We start from the raw sequence: 19550 nt of genomic DNA, 5'->3' as shown, positions 1-19550 counted from the left end.
AGATAGGCGAGTTTCAATGATTCAGATTCATCATTTAAAACCAATTTGTCGGATTTTAGACTCACCAAAGAACTTAGTGAACTTATGAACACCCAAGTTCTACTCATATATGTTAATATATACAAGAAATAATCTCGTGCAATTATGTCATCAACTTTTAGATCACGTTTGGTCGTCATTGCCTCATTGGCTCCAGTTATTACAAGAGATCTCAAATTTTTAAACTTCCCAAGGATGTAAACAGAAAATCACCTTTCATTGCCTCATTGGCTCCAGTTATTACAAGAGATCTCAAATTTTTAAACTTCCCAAGGATGTAAACAGAAAATCACCTTTCTATTTTACATTTTATTAATTTGTTTATAATCACGCTCACGGACCAGCGATTACTGATTAGTCAGCCCGGCTGCCACTCCTTCCCACAAATCCTGCTTCACTGTCTCGGTCTCTGTTCCCCCTTTCTCTCTCTCTTCAAACCCTTGCTTTCAATCTCACTCTCTCTCTCTCCCTCTCCCTCTCCCTCTCTTCCATTCCTGCGGGCTGCGGCGTTGCTACATTTCTCAAAATTTACCACAGGCAAGAAAACAAAGGAGGAAAGAAAAGGATCCTCTCCTCTTTCCCTCTTTTCTACCATTCCCATTTTACACAATGAGGAAGCATGGTTGGCAGCTCCCTTACCACCCTTTACAGGTTAGCCTCTCTCTCTCCAGTTTCTATCAAGTTTCTGCATCAATTTCTGTAAAATGCGCTGATTTTGTTCTTTAAACTTCCCTCAGGTGGTTGCAATAGCGGTGTTCCTCGCATTGGGTTTCGCTTTTTATGTATTCTTTGTTCCGTTTGTTGGAAATAAGATTTTGCAGTATATTGCCTTGGGGCTTTACACTCCTCTGGTAACCTAACAGTTTCCCATCATTTTTCTGATTTTATGGGTCAAGTTGTACTTCTGTCCGCATTTTAGGTTAGATCTAAGCCCTTATTTTTGTTTGAATTTTTAACAGTCCAAAGTCTGATGATTTGTTTAAGAATTAAGTCAATGTTTAAATTAGTTGACAAGGAACTTCCTGCATGTGGCTTGGAAATTTTAGTTAATCTTTTATTTAAGATTACGAATATTCCTCCCCTCTTTGAGTCCCAAAGAAGAGTGAGAAAGATGTGATTATACTATCTGAATTGGCCTTTTATTTCTTTGGTTTTGTAATTTGAAATAAATGTTAGTTTGATCATGGCTGTTTAGCTTTATCTAGTTGCATTATTAGAAATTAGTTTGAGCCAATACAATGAATTTGCAACATGCACATGGAAATGATACAACATTTATTATTTTCCAGGTTACATCTGTAATATTTCTGTATATATGGTGCGCTGCCACTGATCCAGGCGATCCAGGAATTTTCAACTCAAAGAAGTACCTAAAAGCCAAACACATGTTGCAATTGCATGGAAGTGAAAAACAGCTGGGGAGCTCAGCATCTAAATTGCAAATTAATGGGGAAAACAAATCTTGGTTGTGCAGTATCCTTTCTGTACCTCTATTGATATTTTATCCACTTAATCTCCTCTGCAATTGGTGCAATGCTTCCGAAGACTCGTCAGAACACATGAGCGAAGATGGCACATTCTTCTGTAGCCTGTGTGAAGTTGAGGTACGGGCATATATTATTTTTTAAATAATCTGCTTTTAAGTTATCATCTAAAAATGTCAGAAGCTTAATTTGAGTGGCATACTTCTATGATACAGGTGTTGAAGTACAGCAAACATTGTAGGGTTTGTGACAAGTGTGTTGATGGCTTTGATCATCATTGCAGGGTATGACTTCTTACTCTTGAATCTGCTTTATGATTATCATTCAACATGCTGCTACTTGTGATTTCACTAATTTGTGCTTCTTTTGCTTATCTATCAGTGGCTGAATAATTGCATAGGTAGAAGAAACTATAGAAGATTTTTCACCCTTATGGTTTCAGCACTTCTCCTGGTAAGATTTTTAGTATTTGACATTAATTTATTTTTGCATCATACTGTAGCTCTCTCTTAAGGTGCTTGCTTCTGAACGCACTTTACCATACCTGTACCAGTACAATTTTGCCAGCCTTGATTCTTGGATCTGATTAAGGATCATTTAGCCCGAATTAGAAGCTTAGTCCTTAAGCCTTAAAAACCAATAAAATCGGATGTACCCAACAGAGATATGCGCCTTCCATTGAACATAAACTTTTTAAAAATATGGGGGTAAGACAGGTAAAGGTAGAAAGCATCAGACTTCCATGTCCTTTTCAATCTGGTGTGAATATTGACAGGCACAAACTTTTCAATCTGGGCCCGCATGCAGCTCATTCTGCAATGGAGTGTGGGGGTGCTTGTGCTGATCCTTTGCTTCCTCAACCGCCACAAATTCTCTGTCGAGATTGTCTCCAAGCTTGGCAGCAGCTTCTCCCTCGTCCCTTTCGTTATTGTTGTGGTCAGTTATCTCTTCATTGCCATCTGTCTGTCTTTTTTTTTTGTTTAATTTCTTTGGCTTTTGATATGACTTGTACCCAAGATTTCTAGTATTTGAAAGTAGACTGCATCAACAACTTTTTTATTTGAGATATTTAACACCCAAGTGTCAGATCATTTATTAGAACAATGCACTCAATGGAATATGCTAACAAGTTGGCTCATATGTCTAATGAATTCTGTTTTCTCTCTCCTGAAGTGCAATGAAACTTGTGTCATGTAAAGGATTTAGATTCGAATACTAAATGTGAGAAATTTGACATTGTTTTTCTAAAGAAAATTTAAGAAAGATAAGTTTGGGTGTAGATGCAAGAAAATTTATGGTTTGTTCATTAGAGGTGGTTAGTACCAATAACATGGATTGAGCATTTAATTAGTTAGTACATACAATGAATATAATCTTTGGGGTTTGGATTCGATCTGGCAGTCACTGGACCTATATTATGTGATTTTTAATATTTTTTGAGGTGTTACGTTTCTACAGAACATTTTTATCAGATGCATTGTGTGATTTTCTAAAGGTGCCTAATCAATTTCAGGTGTCATGCACCTTGCTTGCTATGGTCGCAACACTACCACTTGCTCAACTTTTCTTCTTTCATATACTTCTTATCAAGAAGGTTATAGGAAATTATAATTTGAATTATCACATTATGTAAATTCTGTTAAAGTTGATAGAATTTAACCACTGATGTGCTTAAATATTATACAGGGAATAAGCACATATGACTATATAATAGCTTTGAGAGAGCAAGAGGCTGGTGGCATGGGCCAGCAACAGAGCCCACAGATGTCTCCAGTGAGTTCTTTCACTGGACTCAGCAGTGCTAGTTCTTTTGGCGCATTGCACCGTGGATCCTGGTGTACCCCTCCCCGTCTGTTTGTTGATGACCAGGTATAATTCTTATAAAATGGATTTATCCTCATAAAAAGTCCTTTTGTTGCACTGGCTTAGTATTAGCATCAATACCTGATTCTTTTGCTATCATTTAGTACTGACCATTATTGATGATCCCAAAAACTTAAGCAACAGAAAAAAAAAATGCAGAAAAATGACAATTCATTTCAAAAAGTTATTCATAATAACATACTACAGTGGTACACAATCTCACAATTTATTCTCTTTGCAGTTTGATGTTATACCTCCTGATGCTGGCACATCAGTGAGCTCAGCTGGCAAGAGAACGAAGGAGGAAGAACCAACCAAGAGAAAACCACCTCCCCATGTCAAAATAAGCCCATGGGCACTGGCCCGCCTAAATGCGGAAGAGGTCTCCAAAGCTGCAGCTGAGGCGCGGAAAAAATCTCGGGTCCTACAGCCAGTAGTCATGAGACGGTCGGCAGAACCGCAAACTAAGAGAAGCAGCAAGAGAGGTGGTACAAGCAGCAACCGTTTCCCTTCCCTGGAGCCCCTTGCAAAAATATCCTCTGGTATGTCAAATAATGATGCAGCCTCACAGATGGCCACAAGCCTCGCACCGCTGCAGCTTGAGGCAAGGAGTGCCTTCCAGCCAAGCAGGAAAACAGGTCTTGGGTCTTCGCCAGAAAGCAGTTTAGACTCGCCTGATCTACACCCATTTAGGATTTCCTCGTCTGGTGGGGAGGAGATGGTGGTGCCAGGTGGCGTGGGACCCGGGACCCTGCCAGCTCAGAGGGGTATACATCTGTCTCGTTCGACCAGTGATGGATATGATGCATCAGGAGGTGAAGATTCCGACAGAATTCCCTCGAGAATAGTGCACCGGTCCGCAAACTGGGCGGTTGTGACAGATGCCAAGTCAGGTGCATTTGCTGAAGGGGGGCCGCTTGGTACTGGAGTCTGAGTGTTGGGTTTGTGTATTCTGGGTTGGTATTGGGCACCAGCTGGGTTGACAACTGGTACAAGCTCGTGGCTTACGAGCTGAGGGGATGTTGGTTGGGTTAGATTGGTATAGAGGGGAAAAGTTGCATTAGAGGTGCAGGTAATTATTCTTTTGTATTGCTCCTGCTAGTAGCTCATCTGTTATTGTTCATGGTTCTTTGTGAAGGTGATACTTCTTTCTAAGCACTAATGTGGTGCCTTGTTGACTTGTTCATCTCCTTGCTTGTGTGGGCGAGTATGAGCTCGTGTGTCTGAAGAATATGGTGCACGAAATGAAAGCCATTTGCATCTGATATAATGCAGGCTTACCTTGTGAGCATACTAGTTGAACCAATTACATTTCATTTGTTTGTGGCATTTTGTTTTGTAATCATTCGGTGCAAAATTATCATGTTTCACCTTGTTCTAAAGCGAAAGGAAGAATAATTGAACAATGCCAACAATTCAACACATTTTTATTAGAGTAAGCGATATCAATATACCTGGCCCAGTTCATTTGCCATTAGGGTATACTAACAGGCTTTAATCCCGCTCATAACAAATTCGAGTCATGTGCAAACTCTACACTTGGTATAGTCTAGCAACTATGGCATCGTCTTTGTGGCACTGATTTCAAATTTATCAAATAGGCTTCAAGGAATGAATTCAAACTATTCAAACCGAATTTACAAGTTATGCATTTAAATGTAAAATTTATGGCATTTAAATGCAACATTATTTTAAAAATCCAAATAGTCGATTTAAATTGTTCAAAGCAATTTTCATAAATTGCTGATCAAATTTTACATAATTTATTTAGAAGCTTTTAACTATTGTTTAGATAGGTAGAAAATCACTTGACTTGAAAATTCTGAACCATGCAAAAGTAGTGTTTTTTTACTTATAAAAATATAGTAAACAAATTATAAAAAAATAAAAATTGAGTTGCAAGTACATTTTTATATGAAAAGTATATTTCTAAACTCATATACGGATCGATCCATGATATGCATCTTACTATAGCTCACTCAAATAATCTTTAACCATATGATTTAATTTTATAATAGTTAATAGTCGAACTATATTAAAAACTATTTACCACGTAACTATGGGAACTTTTTCCCCTAATTTTCATGGAACCAAATCCTCTACCCTGTGGACAGGATTGTCATGTCCCCATTCAATTTATTCAATATCTGATTGACACATGACATATCTTTATAATTAATATTTTTTAGTAGAAAGAGCACATCTCTCCAGTGCAAACCTAAATAACTTCCCTCTTTCTTCCGCCACTTCACATTGTATTTTACCTTCTTTATTTATTTTTTATTTTTTGTCATAAAAAGGCATCTATTAAATAATTACAACAAAAACCTATTACATTCAGTTTACCAGAATGTCACCAATTGAAAACATTCAAAACATATAGCTTGGGGGTGTGATAACGCCAAAATATAAAGCGAAAATTACTACTTTTTAGTACAGAAAATGGTGAAAATGCGTATGCAAAGTATCTATTTTTCTGAATTATTCACCGCAAATGTGTTTTTAAGCTGTTTTGGCAGGTTTTAGAGAAAGTTGCGAATTTAGACCTAAAACGGAGCAAAAATGTCATATTTAGGCCAATTCTAAAGATAGCGTTAAAATAGGGCAACACATAAAGTATGCAAACACCTTACACGAAGTGCACAACATGCAATATGGCGAAATTCACTGAACTTCGGCTAAGTACAGTGCCCTGCGGCCTCAGCTATGTCGCATGCGGCATAAATGCCTATGCCGTAGGGGCACACAGATTGAATCCGTGGACTGTCTAGTTTGGATTAAATCTCAGCCGTTGGACAACAACCTTCTAGAAGGACGAATCTCCATATGTGACATGCATTGTCTCGCCTTGAAGTCTAAGTTTAGCGCTCCAAATATAGCATTTTATGCTATATTTGGCACCCATGATCTCCCATGATCTCCATGTTCTCCATGACTCCTCATCCATAGGCTAGGCTATATAGACCCCTCTTGTAATAGGAATTAGTGTGCATGTTTTAGTTGTGTAAGTCCATAGTTTAGAGCAGAATAATCGCGTGAAATATTTGGAGTCGTGGAGAAGAAGAGGTGCTCGAAGTCCAAGGCGGAAGAAGAAGGAGTCTTCTAAGGAAGAGGTGTTCTAGGTTCTAGGTTATGTCTTTCTTTTATTACTTCTTTTATTTTGTCATGGCTTTGAGTAGTTAAGCTCCTCCTCTCTAGAGATGGATATAATGAATTCTAATTACTCTTTACTATAATATTTATTTTTCTTTTATGTTTATTTGAAATTTCGTTATACTTAGAATGCTATTGAAATATGTCATTGCATACATAATTCTGTCTACAAATGGTCTAGTGTCATCCACATACCAATAGATGTTATAAGTCGTTGTACCTGTTGGATTTTCGGATACCACTTTTGGGGTTTCGCGGTAACCAAAACCCGTTTAGGCTTAAGCTGCGGAAATAACGTAAAACAAAAATTTTTACTTCTAACTCAAGCCGTGAATTAAAAGGGATATGCCGGAAAGACCAAAGCAGAGTTCCTTCTGAAGTCTTTCATTGCAAGGACCCTTTTAATCCTTTTTTACAGATCTACTCCATGATTGATTTCTAAAACTTTAATCTACTTACAAATTAAATAGATTAATATAACATATTTATACCTTGTTTCCAAATCACAGTTGGAATGCAGACCGAGCGAGTAGAGCCTCACCAGGGAAGGAGTCGACTCGGAGTATCACACGTGTGATACCTCTATCGGTTATCCACCAGGACTAACCGGAGAGCGGTTTATTTCTTCTGCCAGAAATACCGTAAACCGCGGAATTATGCAAAAACACTATTCACGGGAATAAGACGAAAACCCGTAAACACGAATTTTCGGTTGCTCAGTTTCATCAATATGCAAAACTGACATACCGCGAAATTCGGTAAAACACTATTCATCGATCCCGTAAATATTCTCCACAACAACCCGCAAGATTATACGTCAACTACGTATAACTTTCTTTTCTCAACCGAAACACTATTTGGGAGAGAAATCGAGAAAGAGAGAAAATACCGATTCGTTTCTGCACGAAAAGATACATGTGAATGTGCATATGTATATATGTGAATATCTATTTCTCTCTCTACCCTTCCACCCCTATTTATAGTGTTTAGATTCGGTTGCAAAAGACCAAAATGCCCTCCAAGTTCGGCCTATTTACAAGATATGCCATTGACACCTCATCCTTTTATATGTGAAATGACCAAAATACCCCTTCCACACCCTTCCACATCCTTCTCCATGCTTCTACACATGCAAGGTGGCATAGGTGTGAAATGACCATTTTTCCCTTGTGGATAGGATTGATGACATGTCATCTGGATAGGATCAATGACGTGTCATGCGGATAAGCTCGAATCTGAAAAGACCCGAATGCCCTCGGCCCGAACACAAATAATATTCGTATAATTATTCTGAACAATTATATATATATTTTTCTTTCGGTTATTTGTTTCGGTATCGATGACATGTCATCTGGATAGGATCGATGACGTGTCATGCGGATAAGGTCGAATCTGAAAAGATCCGAATGCCCTCGGCCCGAACACAAATAATATTCGTATAATTATTATGAACAATTATATATATATTTTTCTTTCGGTTATTTGTTTCGGTATCGATGACATGTCATCTGGATAGGATCGATGACGTGTCATGCGGATAAGGTCGAATCTGAAAAGATCCGAATGCCCTCGGCCCGAACACAAATAATATTCGTATAATTATTCTGAATAATTATATATATTTTTCTTGCTGTTGTTGTTTCGATAATTTATACAATGTGTCCTGCACATTTATAAATTAACCGGTTAACTTTTATACAACGTGTCACACACGTTTATAAATTAACCAATGTTTTTGCTTGTTATTTTTACATAACATTTATAATTTAATTATAACACGTATAATTAATTATAACCATCTTATCATTGATCATAACCAATTTATAATCAATCAAAATAAGATTCTCCGATTAATTCCTATATGGTGTGACCCAATAGGATCTGTGTTATGTTGGTAAACAGAGTTAAAACCATTTTAACTTCTATAATCATGAGCGGCATCTGGCAACACATCATGACCATCCAATTACACAGATGATGCTGTACTGTACAATATCACGATCCAGTAAACAATTTACTTGTGTCTGTTCTTCTGTCTCATAGCTATCAGATTAGTTTCAAGGTAGATGTGTGTCATCCTTGCTAACTTAATCTTTTCTTGATCTTGAGCATATTATCAAATATGATTACTCTTGTAATCATACCGCGCGCTGATAATCTTACTCTATCAAGGGGCCCAGTGATGCTATGACTCGTATAGAGATACGAGGGACAAGTAGTACTTTTGGTAGACTATCACTTCCTCAGCTAAGCTATATATATAGAAAAGCTACCGTTATGACTGCTATTTACAGACAGCGTTAGATAGCAATCACACATATATATTTCTTAGTGGGAACGATAAATACCTCATACTTTAGAACTTTGACACTGAATGAAAAACATAAATGACACGAACACAATTCTATTTAATGTTTTCATTCGGGGTCTGTCAAATACCATGTTCCTAGAACATGTATCTATGTGATTAAAATGACATCTCGTGTCAAATGGTTTGTAAAACTTAACCATATTTTAATCCACATACTAACCTTATAGCGGTAATTAGTGTTTCTGCTAATTACCTTGGTTAGTGACCTTTTAAGATTAAGAGTATATATCATCTATATTATGGAGTTTCACAATTTCAGTCATGAACTCGAAATGATCCATAAATTCAATAATACTCAAGGCAACAAAATGATATTAATCATCCAATTCATGAACAAAGCTTTATGATAAATTATCGTATTATTGACTTCTAGATTATTACAAACTAACAGTACCTCGGTGTGAGAGGGGATACATGTAAGTACTATAAACACTTCGGCTAGCGAGGCCTGGTCGCGGTTCAAAGGCTAGGGTTCGAGATCAGTGGGCTCCCTTGGCAGGACATAGATTAGATAGCATCTCAAGGTTTAATTAGGAATTTATTTATTACTTGTAATGAATAGAGTTTAGGGTTATTACTTAGCGAGTAATAGGAGAATATAATTAATTAGATTGTTATGAGTAGTTTAATTACATTATATCATGTGATACTCAGAATTGTCCCCCACAAGCAGACCTTAGAGTCGGAGAACATTTCAAATACGCAAAGAACCGAATCCAAGTAATCCGTAGGGAATAGTAGTACCGGTATGCAGCTCTGCTCTACGGGGTGGTCTATATCGCATACAGCAGTGACAGAAGGCCGTAGGCGAGGCCGTATGCGGCAGTGACAGTGCCGTATACAGGTAGACATGAGTACCATAAATATTGTATTGAGTTAATTAGAAGGACAACTTTTAATAAATTAAATGTACTAGAAATATCACAATATTTTATGGATTACCTAGAAGTGACTTTTGAACCGGGATCAATAACTCACAATCCAAGCATTTTTATTTTTTTTCCAATAACACATAAATAAATATATTAATTTTTCTTACAGCCGCGAAAAATCCGGCCTGAAAAATATTGATCCGGGTTATTTGTTGCAATCTTTCTAATAAATCAAATTATATTGTATTCCATCTATTTTCAAAGAAATATATTCAACATTTCTAATATTTTAATACAAAAAAAAAAAAACCAAAACCGGTGCACCCTTAACCGAATTTATATTAAAATTGCGCTATATCAATAACCTTTCCGGTTAACCATTAACCGGACCATTTCTTTAAATCTGGGAATTGGTTGACCGGAAAGAAGGGCCTATTCCGGTTATTGGAGCACCGGTTTGGATAGTTTTCGAATTTCAGTCAGGATTTGGATATTTTTTAAAATTTTATTTATTTTTTGAATATAAATAAAAAAAATCAGGCATGTCTCGATAGCCATTGCAATAGCAATATATGTGTGAACCAAACATAGGAATAACATATTTTCTGGAATGCTGAAGCAACGATCACGCACGAACCAAACATGGTAATAGCACATACCCTGAAATGATATTCTTTGGCATCACATTCCCTGAAATCCTTCTATTTCTTAGAATGACCTATAACGCGAACCAAAATGAATCTAAATATTGGGAAATTATGTATGTAATTTTCAAATTCTTTTAAATTCTTCTCACGAAAACACTCGAGAGCTCAAACTTTTTACAAAAGCAAGATCAACAAAAACGCAGTCTGTAATAATTTACTCAAATTTGTTCTCACGAGACTTTAATTGGTACATAAAAGATTACAAATACAATTTTGAATTCTTTCACATAAATAGTTACTAATAAACTTTTGGACACTATGGTTTTAATTTAACGTAACTTTTTCTTACGATATTTAAAATGAAAATACAAATGCTGAATTGGACTGCATCAAGAAAAATAACAACTAATAGACACTGAAGATTTTTTTCACAAAATATTTACATAATTATATTTTATATTATTTTCTTTAACATGAAACGAAATTGCACACTCCAATTATTTTATTTTATGTTACAACAGTACAATTTATACATGTAACATGTTTTTTTTATAATAATTTAAACATATAGGAGGTTAGATAATTGTTAATAATAATTCTAGAGAACCTGGTTTTCCTGGCCAATCTGGAATATCTTTGTTTTTTTTAAGGTTAGATGGCTTGCGCCAATATATTATATTGATAATAATAATAAAAATTATTTACAAGCATATACTAATTTCAAACATAATAAAAAAAGCTAACATAAAAGTTTACTTACAAGCCAATTTTAATATCAATCTGGAATATCCTTTTTGTGGCTGTATCTCACAGCAACGAACAAAGCATCATGAATCCAACACCGAGATCACACCTCACTTTCTTTGTTCGTCAATCGATACGTACAATGAATTATTGAAATTCCTCCAATTAACAAATTACGGCCAACCAATTCTAACAGTTCCTAATTTCTATCAAAATTTTCGCCAATGAGCAAATTCCAGATATCTTTTGATGTCAGTGACATGCTAGTACGCTACGAGTGCGTATCCTCTGAGATATCTCAACTTTTGCTTGACCGACGTGTCCGGTGCTTATTCGTGGATACCGCAGGGGCAGTATTATTCGTGCTTTGAGATCCGTGTAGAACGTATTTGAGCGGTTAAGATTTTCCAGAATAACTCAAATTTGAGATATCTCAGAGAATTCGAATTCAGTACGCTACACCGTTAGCATTTCTTTGTAGCGTACTGAATTCGAATCCTCTGAGATATCTCAAACTTTGAGTATATTTATGAAAAATCTTAACCGTTCAAATATGTTCTACACGGATCTCAAAGCATTTCTTCAAATAAAAAAATAGCATTTCTTTACTAACTAAGGTCATATTTGGTTGTGGACTAAACAGTGGAATAAGAACTTTAGGTCTCACTTATTCCACCAAATGTGATTTAATTGAGTCGAACTAAAATGAAATAAACCGATTTTTAGGCTGAACTAAATTGGCCTAAATTAAACCACCTCTCTAGGTGGTTTAATTTTAATTGAGTGTGAAGCCTAACTTTCCATTATTTTTATTATGTTTAATCACTTTTTAAGAAATATAAAATAAGCAATTAATTTTTTTTTTCATTTACGTATAAGAAAACCTATAACTTTATCAATTATAAAACCAACATTTAAAAAAAAAAAAAATAGCATAACTTTTTAAATCAACAAAATATACAATTTAAAAAATAATTAAATAAAATATTTTTTAAATTGTATTACAAAATAATAAAATTTTTGTCATCAACCTAACATATTTTTGACAAATAAATTAGTATGCATATAACTTTAATTAAATAAGATTCATTAAATACAATGTGCTTCTCTAAGATATAGTCATATAGAATTAATTTATACATAATTTATTTTCTTGTACAATTTCTCTCGATCAAAATGAAAAGAAAAAGAAATACGAAGAGTAGTTTTATTATTGTTATTACAAATTTTGTAGGACAAAATAATTTGTAATATCAAATCATGTCTTAAGCCATCAGATTCTTATCAAATAAGAAATAATTTAAGTCAAGGTATAACTTTCAAACATAAATAATTTATATCGGCTTAAGTTGGAATAACCAAGTTAGACCTCTTTAACTTTAGTCCATAATCAAACATGAGCTAATTTATGATCGGAACCGTTCGAACCGAGTAAATTCATACAAACTTGATCAACGCAAATCATTATATTATCCACACAAAGTTTGATGCGAATCAGACGGCTTCAAATCAAATAGGACGAATTTGGTCCTATGCACATCGGACCGCCTCCAGTTACTCTAAAGAAGTCTTTGCTGTTTATCCTCCCAAGGCACCGCAACCATCGTTTTCGTTTTCATTCTTTCCAGAGAGAATTAGATTGCCAAAAAAAAAAAATTAACTGTGCTTAAAATAATAATAAAACCGAGCAGGCTACCTCGTCAAAGATACAATTTAAATTAAAAGAAAAGAGAGAGCCATTCCTTTGCACGATGTGTTCTCTCGACGAATAAAACCTGAAGCTGAGGTTTCTCTAGCTGCTGTGCACGGATGAACGGGAACGGGTGGGGGGAAGGTCGGTGGGACACGTTCCCGTCCGGAGATGGCGCACCCTCCGTCGCCGCCTCCGGTGGAACTCCGAGTGACGACGGATTCGACGATGTTTTTCATCCCAGCCGTCATGAGGGGTTATTAGAAAACGGTCAAACCCTAATCCAAACTAAAGATCCGTTCGTTTTCGAACAGGAGCCGCAGTCCGATGAGGAGAAGAAGGTAGATGGAGAAACGAAACATGATGAAATGGCTGATCATTTGGGTAATGTGCATACCTTTTCTTCTGGTTTTTTTATACAAATTTCGCCCTTTTAGAAAACATTGTTACAAATTACAATAGAAATCTTACAAGACCTAATTCAGAATAACCTCGCTTTTTTAATTGCATTATTTGTAGATTTTGAGGTTAAAGAGAGAACTCTTGAATTCAACGAGTTAAAATCTCACTATATAGGTATGTTTTGAAGAAATCAAAAGCTTCTGTTCTTGACTTTGATATTCCTTTAGCTTGTAGATTATCTCAAACATATGTAAAGTTCATGTTTGGTTTCAATTTGGTACAAGTATAAAATTGAATGATCTTAGTAACCTATATTTGGAAAATTTGTTTCCTTTTGCTTCGTAAATAGCACTAGTTTTTAAGTCTATCTGCCAATACACAACATTTATCCCATAATATACATTTAGATTAGATTTCCAACATTTTTTATAAAAATTGCCAATGAGACGGGGGCTGAATTAGTGTGACAGAGAAGGTATGTTGTCTTAAGTATTGATAAGTTTTGACTGATTTCTGTGGAGGCTTTGTTGGTGAGTTTTTCAATCGTGTCTATGACATAATTCGGTTTGGTAACCACGAAAGTTTAGGGTTAACTTTATGAGTTTCTATCTGAAATCAGTTCCATGGTGGGATGTTTTCTCCAAAACCCAGGTTTTTTTGGGGTCTTAGGCTCTTCGCTGCAATTATAACTAATTGTAGGTGTTATTTGCAATTGTGAGTGTGATTTGCAAACAATCAGATTTAAAATCAATTTTCTTCCTCAACTCTGAGATCTTTATTGACATTACCAAAAAATTTGACATGTGAACAGATGAGAAGGCTGTGGTGAGGAGCCCTGTAACGGATTCAGTTAGCCAGATTTGGAGCTCTGGCATGGAGGTAATTAAATCCAAGATAGCTAGTAAGGGTATTGGGTTTTGGACCATGACCACCCTGTTTGGTTTAGTTGGGATCCTATCTTACATGAGAAAGAGAGATAAAAGGGAGAGAGAACTGCTTATGATTCTCCTTCATGAGAAAGATCAGGTACATCTACTTCATTTGGATTAACAAATCAAAGATTACTTTCCTTGCCAAGTTTTTCTAATAATTTCACTTTATAAGAGCTATAACAAAGCCTGAATAGATCATTAAAGAGACTGAAGAGTTGAAAATTTCAAAAAGACATCCAAATTAACATGGTTATATCTAATAATTGGGCTAATGTCTAAAGCAAGTGATTAGAAAAGAGAAAACGAATTATACAAATCTCTTGTTTAAATATTTTACTTCTATTGGTTCCCTCTGTTCTTTTTTTTCTTCCCATTTTCTGACATTTGAACTGAAGCTAGTAACTATCTGATATCAATCAACCATATATATTTGCCTTGATATCTTGGAACCTTGGCATGTACTTTCTCTTGTGGAAAGGCTATGCACTTTATATTACTGTTAAAAGTTAGAACAATGCATATAGTTATTGTGAAAGACATTCTCAGTCTTACCAACAGTACATATATGTGCACATTAACAGTGCATTCATAATTTATGCATCCTCAACAATATAGCCCAGTAGCATGTTATATCATAATTTGGTTTTTTGTGGATTCATGTTCAGGTGAATTAGGTTAATTTATGTTTAATATTTCAAACCAAAGACCAAATCTTTTATTTTATTTTATATTTTATTGTTGATCCAGAGATATGTTGAGGCATTATTATATGGCATAGGCGAATACCTGGGTTCAATATCTGAAGAAGAGCTGATGAAACAATTTTTCTAAATAAACTTTTTAGTTATTATTATTGTAATGTATCCCCTCCAGCCAAATCTACTAAGCAAAATGTAGAATTGTGCTTGAATTTTCTCTGTCAGTATTTTTACAGCAGACTTGGCATTATGACAAATTTTGAAATTTTGAATTTCTTTAAATTTGCTTCTTTCAAGTGATGTGAATGCTGTTATTTATGACTTCAATATTGTATTTGTTTTTTATGGCACAGAGGATAAACCAGCTGATCCAACAGATAGCACTTATACATGAAATCAAGTCTATTGTTAAGGAGGTTGCTGTTAGGAAGATATGATGATCTCCTTTGCATTGTAGATAAACTCAAGAAAGTCATTCTTAATATTTTGGTTCCAAGCTGCAATTACTGGATGAATAGTGAGGTCTTATATTTTTTATGTCATGGCTTTGTACAATTCATACTTCTTTTGCTTTTTTTTTTTCTTTTACTGTGTATATTTGTCAACTGATGGTTATTGTTATGGTCCTTTGTGGAAATGTGAATAAGGATCGAGTGGACTTTTTGACTGTAACGGTATACTGACAATGTCAAACTTTTTTTTATTTTGTACTAGTTTTTTTCTTTTCTTTAATACAATGATTAAAAGATGTTGCTTGACAAAGGACAAATGAGACTAGTGTGAAAAAAACGTGCCGTGATGTGACGTGACTAACACACCGTGACTTTGATTTCATGTCATGTCATGTCGTGATGAAGTTAATTTTTCACATGCCGTGCCGTGCCCAAACTGTCAAGGGGTGGTCACAGCACATGAGTCACGCCATGTCAAAACATGCTATGACCAAATGTGCCTCGCGTGACCATTGATCATAACTCAAGTTAGTTTTTAATCAATATCTAATGGTTCTAATTACATGTGACTCGCGTGACCACATGTCGTTCTGTACTGTGTTGTGCCAAAGTTTCAAAAGATAATCACGGCACACAAATAATAACAACACGGAACGTGCGAGTCAGGCATGTAACTAACACGCATGTTGTGTTATTCCGTACCGTAACTGTATCGATCTGTGATGGAGCTGGCTCCACTGTGCCATTTTTCCCACTCTAATGAGAACTCGAGCAAGATCATATATGCAATTGAGGATTAGTGTAGTTCATTCAATCTCAATATTAAGTTTGCACGATAAATTAAAGATTAGTTCTTTCTTTTTTAAATTGAAACTTCCGTCTTGTTATTATTATATTATGGTATATCCGTATATGCCGTGATTCATTAATGTACGGCTGAAACTTGTAATTCACCTGTGCCCCGTACAAATTTCATGATTTTCCGGCAGCCACCTTGTAGACCAAATCTCCTTCTAACATGGTGCGAGCAATAACGAATCAAATATGAACGGACAGTTGAAAACCAACGCAGGATATAGATTAACAGACTTAATTCACCGAATGTGATTTCTTATAAATCACTCAAATCATATCTCTAAACTTTAGAAGAAAAAATAGTATTTGACTATTCGTATATACTAAATTGTTCTAAGAGAAATGTTTCGATCTGCACAAGCTACCAAAGTAAATGCATGGTTCACTTATTAGTAAATCAAAATCAAAGGTTAGCTGAAGGTTTTCACTTTAAAGATCAACTACACAAGAATTAAGGTTCCAAATACATATACAAAGATACGAAAATGGTTAGTGCTGTGCATTCCATATATAATACGATAACTGACAAGGATATATTGCAGAGCAGAGAACAGGTTTTAAAAGCTAATGTGGATACTGCTTCACCAAAATGTAGAATTCGATACTTTAGCAAATCAATATCATGCATGATGAAATCATTGCTGTTCTTGTGGACTGCAAAAAGGATTCCAGCTTCAAGTGAAATGTGAGATAAAATGTGAACTAAAACTACGTACAACCAATGCGAAAACAAAATGTAATGAGAGGATCCGTATCTATATTCAGAAAATCACATATGTATCCAAAAAATTCCCAAGTCCCTGTCGGCTACTGAATTGATTGTCTTTCTTATTTAAAAATACCACAACCAATACTAGTAAACACATCACTATATCCTTATCTGTGTTTCTCTCGATATGGATTCAAATTGTAGTGGATACTATGAGATATGTAACCTAATTCTTCAATGTTGATGACTTGCATGTGGTTTTCTTCAATGTCATCAACATTGAGATACCTAATTCTTCAATGTTGATGATGAAATAACCATTCCTTCCAAAAAAGAAGGGAAAATAAAAAGATTATCTCTTGACAAAGCTTTAAATGTTCCATTTAACAAAACTTAGCTTTCAGGGAAAGGTTAGAATTCTGCACTGACCTCAATTTCACACAATACTAAATATAATACATAATAGTACCATCATGAAAAAAAAATACTGAATTGTCAAAACATAAATCTACTGACACAAGGTATCCAAGTTGAATAATGCTCTGGAATTCAAACCAAAAGAGCTGATAGTAATAGGCTGAAAAATAGTTTCCAAATAAACCATATTAAATTCATCAGTAAGGCATTTCATGATTCCCACGAAACAATCTGGCGATTAATTTGAAAGATAGATTCTTTTACTTAAATAACAATAATTCTACCACCTAACCTAACATGCATGATAGATGGACTTCATACATAGATAAAACAGACACAAGCTAGAGGTGGGAGCATACTTAGTATGAACCATTACAAGGATGCAAATCTTTTACTCGGTTTCAACCTCAGCCGGAGCTGGCGCGGGGGGTGCCTTTTCCGCTCTGCTCTTTGCAAACTCCAACATGCGACGGCTCACCTCCTTTGAATAAACCTGAAGAATCTCTATCCCTTCCTCCACCGAATTGGATCCGGATCCGGACCCGAATCTGGATTCATGCTCCGTCTGAGCAGCGCTGAACGCCTCCTGTTCGATCAAACGGGCTGATTCCTCAGCCTCCTCCGTGGAAACCGACCCGTACCTCTTGGAGAGAACGGTGTCGGTGGTTAGGGTTTCGACCAGGCGAACCACGACAGCATCGCGAGTACGGTTCGTCGGAGGCCAGATGTTGAAGGACAGAGACTCAGTGACGGTGGAGGAGGTCTCTTCCTTTGGTGTTTCCTCGGATTTAGGTGGATCCATGACGGTGGATTCGGTTTCCGACATTGATGAGTGTCCTTCGAGCTTCCTCTTTTCTCTCCTTGGAACTCACTCTTATTATTCTCACAATTTTTGGGTTTGGAATTTTGATTTCTTTATTTGAATCTTGGGAAGTTCCGACAGGAGAGAAATGGGAACGCGGTGCCATCATTTAAAGCGGTCTTATCGATCTGTCCGGTCTGTTGATGATTAACTATCGTCTCCAGTAATTAAAAAACTGGAAACATCCCTTTTCTGAATCAACAAAGATGCTTGCCTAAATCACCAAAATTTGGCAAAATTATATAAATACCATAAAGTTTTAGGATAGGTAAATTATCTAGAGTAGAACTATGGTGTTCTTAAGTTCACCAAAGTATTTGGTGAGCTTAACTTTAAAATCCATCAAATCGGTTTCAAATAACAAATTCAAATCGTTAAAATTCGCTTACCTTACGAGTGATGCGTCTACATGTGAAAATTTTAAACATTCTAATTAATTTAGTATAAAGTTAAGCGGTCAAAAAACGTTCAAAAAATGAATGCACTAAAATTAATTTATTAACCTTCTAATTTTGACTGATTAACTTTATACTAAATTAATTCGAATGTTTAAAATTTTCACATGTAAACGCATTACTCGTAAGTTAGGCGGGTTCCAAACACTTTGATGAACTTAAGAACACATTATTTCTACTCAATTATCTAACTAAATGAACATGCGACATGATAACCTCGTTTCATATGTTGTTTGTCAAATTAAAATTTTATTATTAGAACAACAGAATATCCTATCTTGGTTATGCAGACATTTTTATTTTTACCCAATTAAAAAAATAATTTAATAATAATAACCATGATCGAAGAACATTATTAAAACTACCCAAGCCGTGGAATTTTTCCACGGTCCCAACTTTTTTTTTTTTTTTTTTTACAAAACAAAATTTTTTATTTTTTGAATTGAAATATTAGAAATGCTGAATATATTTCTTTATGTGTTATTGAAAAAAAATAAAAATACTTAGATTCTGAGTTATGGATCCTGGTTCAAAAGTCACTTCTAGGTAATTCAGAAAATATTGTGATCTTTCTAATACATTTAATTTATAAAGAGTTGTATCTATTTTTGAAAAAAAATTAAAACTTTAATTTATTTAATGATTGTTTTTCAAAAATAATTCTCAAAATAGATATAACTTTTTATAAATTAAATGTATTAGAAAGATCACAATATTTTCTGGATTACCTAAAAGTGACTTTTGAACCGGGATCAATAACTCAGAATCTAAGTATTTTTATTTTTTTCCAATAACACATAAAAAAATATATTAATTTTTCTTACAGTCGTGAAAAATCCGGCCTGAAAAATATTGATCCGAGTTATTTGTTACAGTCTTTCTAATAAATCAAATTATATTGTATT

General features: G+C 35.1%; 2 protein-coding genes across 4 annotated transcripts; both read left to right on the top strand.

Annotated features, from left to right (window-relative positions):
* Positions 1 to 393: 393 nt before the first annotated feature.
* LOC144559453 (DHHC-type zinc finger family protein) lies at positions 394 to 4677 on the top strand. Its single transcript, XM_078308478.1, has 9 exons — positions 394 to 690; positions 777 to 890; positions 1329 to 1643; positions 1739 to 1807; positions 1905 to 1976; positions 2331 to 2459; positions 3037 to 3117; positions 3210 to 3392; positions 3628 to 4677. The coding sequence occupies exons 1-9, from the start codon at positions 649 to 651 to the stop codon at positions 4318 to 4320; spliced, it is 1698 nt and encodes a 565-aa protein (XP_078164604.1). The 5' UTR covers positions 394 to 648; the 3' UTR covers positions 4321 to 4677.
* An 8196-nt stretch (positions 4678 to 12873) lies between these two features.
* LOC144559645 (uncharacterized) lies at positions 12874 to 15611 on the top strand. 3 transcript variants are annotated; one of them, XM_078308732.1, is made up of 4 exons: positions 12874 to 13247; positions 13383 to 13439; positions 14077 to 14291; positions 14945 to 15177. In XM_078308732.1, the coding sequence occupies exons 1-4, from the start codon at positions 12983 to 12985 to the stop codon at positions 15026 to 15028; spliced, it is 621 nt and encodes a 206-aa protein (XP_078164858.1). In that variant the 5' UTR covers positions 12874 to 12982; the 3' UTR covers positions 15029 to 15177. The 3 variants fall into 3 exon arrangements, with proteins under 3 accessions (XP_078164858.1, XP_078164857.1, XP_078164859.1); XM_078308731.1 differs by lacking the exon at positions 14945 to 15177 and adding an exon at positions 15249 to 15611 and having other exon boundaries at positions 12875 to 13247; XM_078308733.1 differs by lacking the exons at positions 13383 to 13439; positions 14945 to 15177 and adding an exon at positions 15249 to 15611 and having other exon boundaries at positions 12875 to 13247.
* Positions 15612 to 19550: the final 3939 nt, after the last annotated feature.

The sequence above is a fragment of the Carex rostrata genome, chromosome 9 (genome assembly GCF_964058835.1).
Source record: "Carex rostrata chromosome 9, lpCarRost1.2, whole genome shotgun sequence".
Classification (NCBI taxonomy): Eukaryota; Viridiplantae; Streptophyta; class Magnoliopsida; order Poales; family Cyperaceae; genus Carex; species Carex rostrata.
The sequence above is the reverse complement of the archived record's forward strand: the minus strand, read 5'-3'. Positions and strand labels throughout refer to the sequence as shown.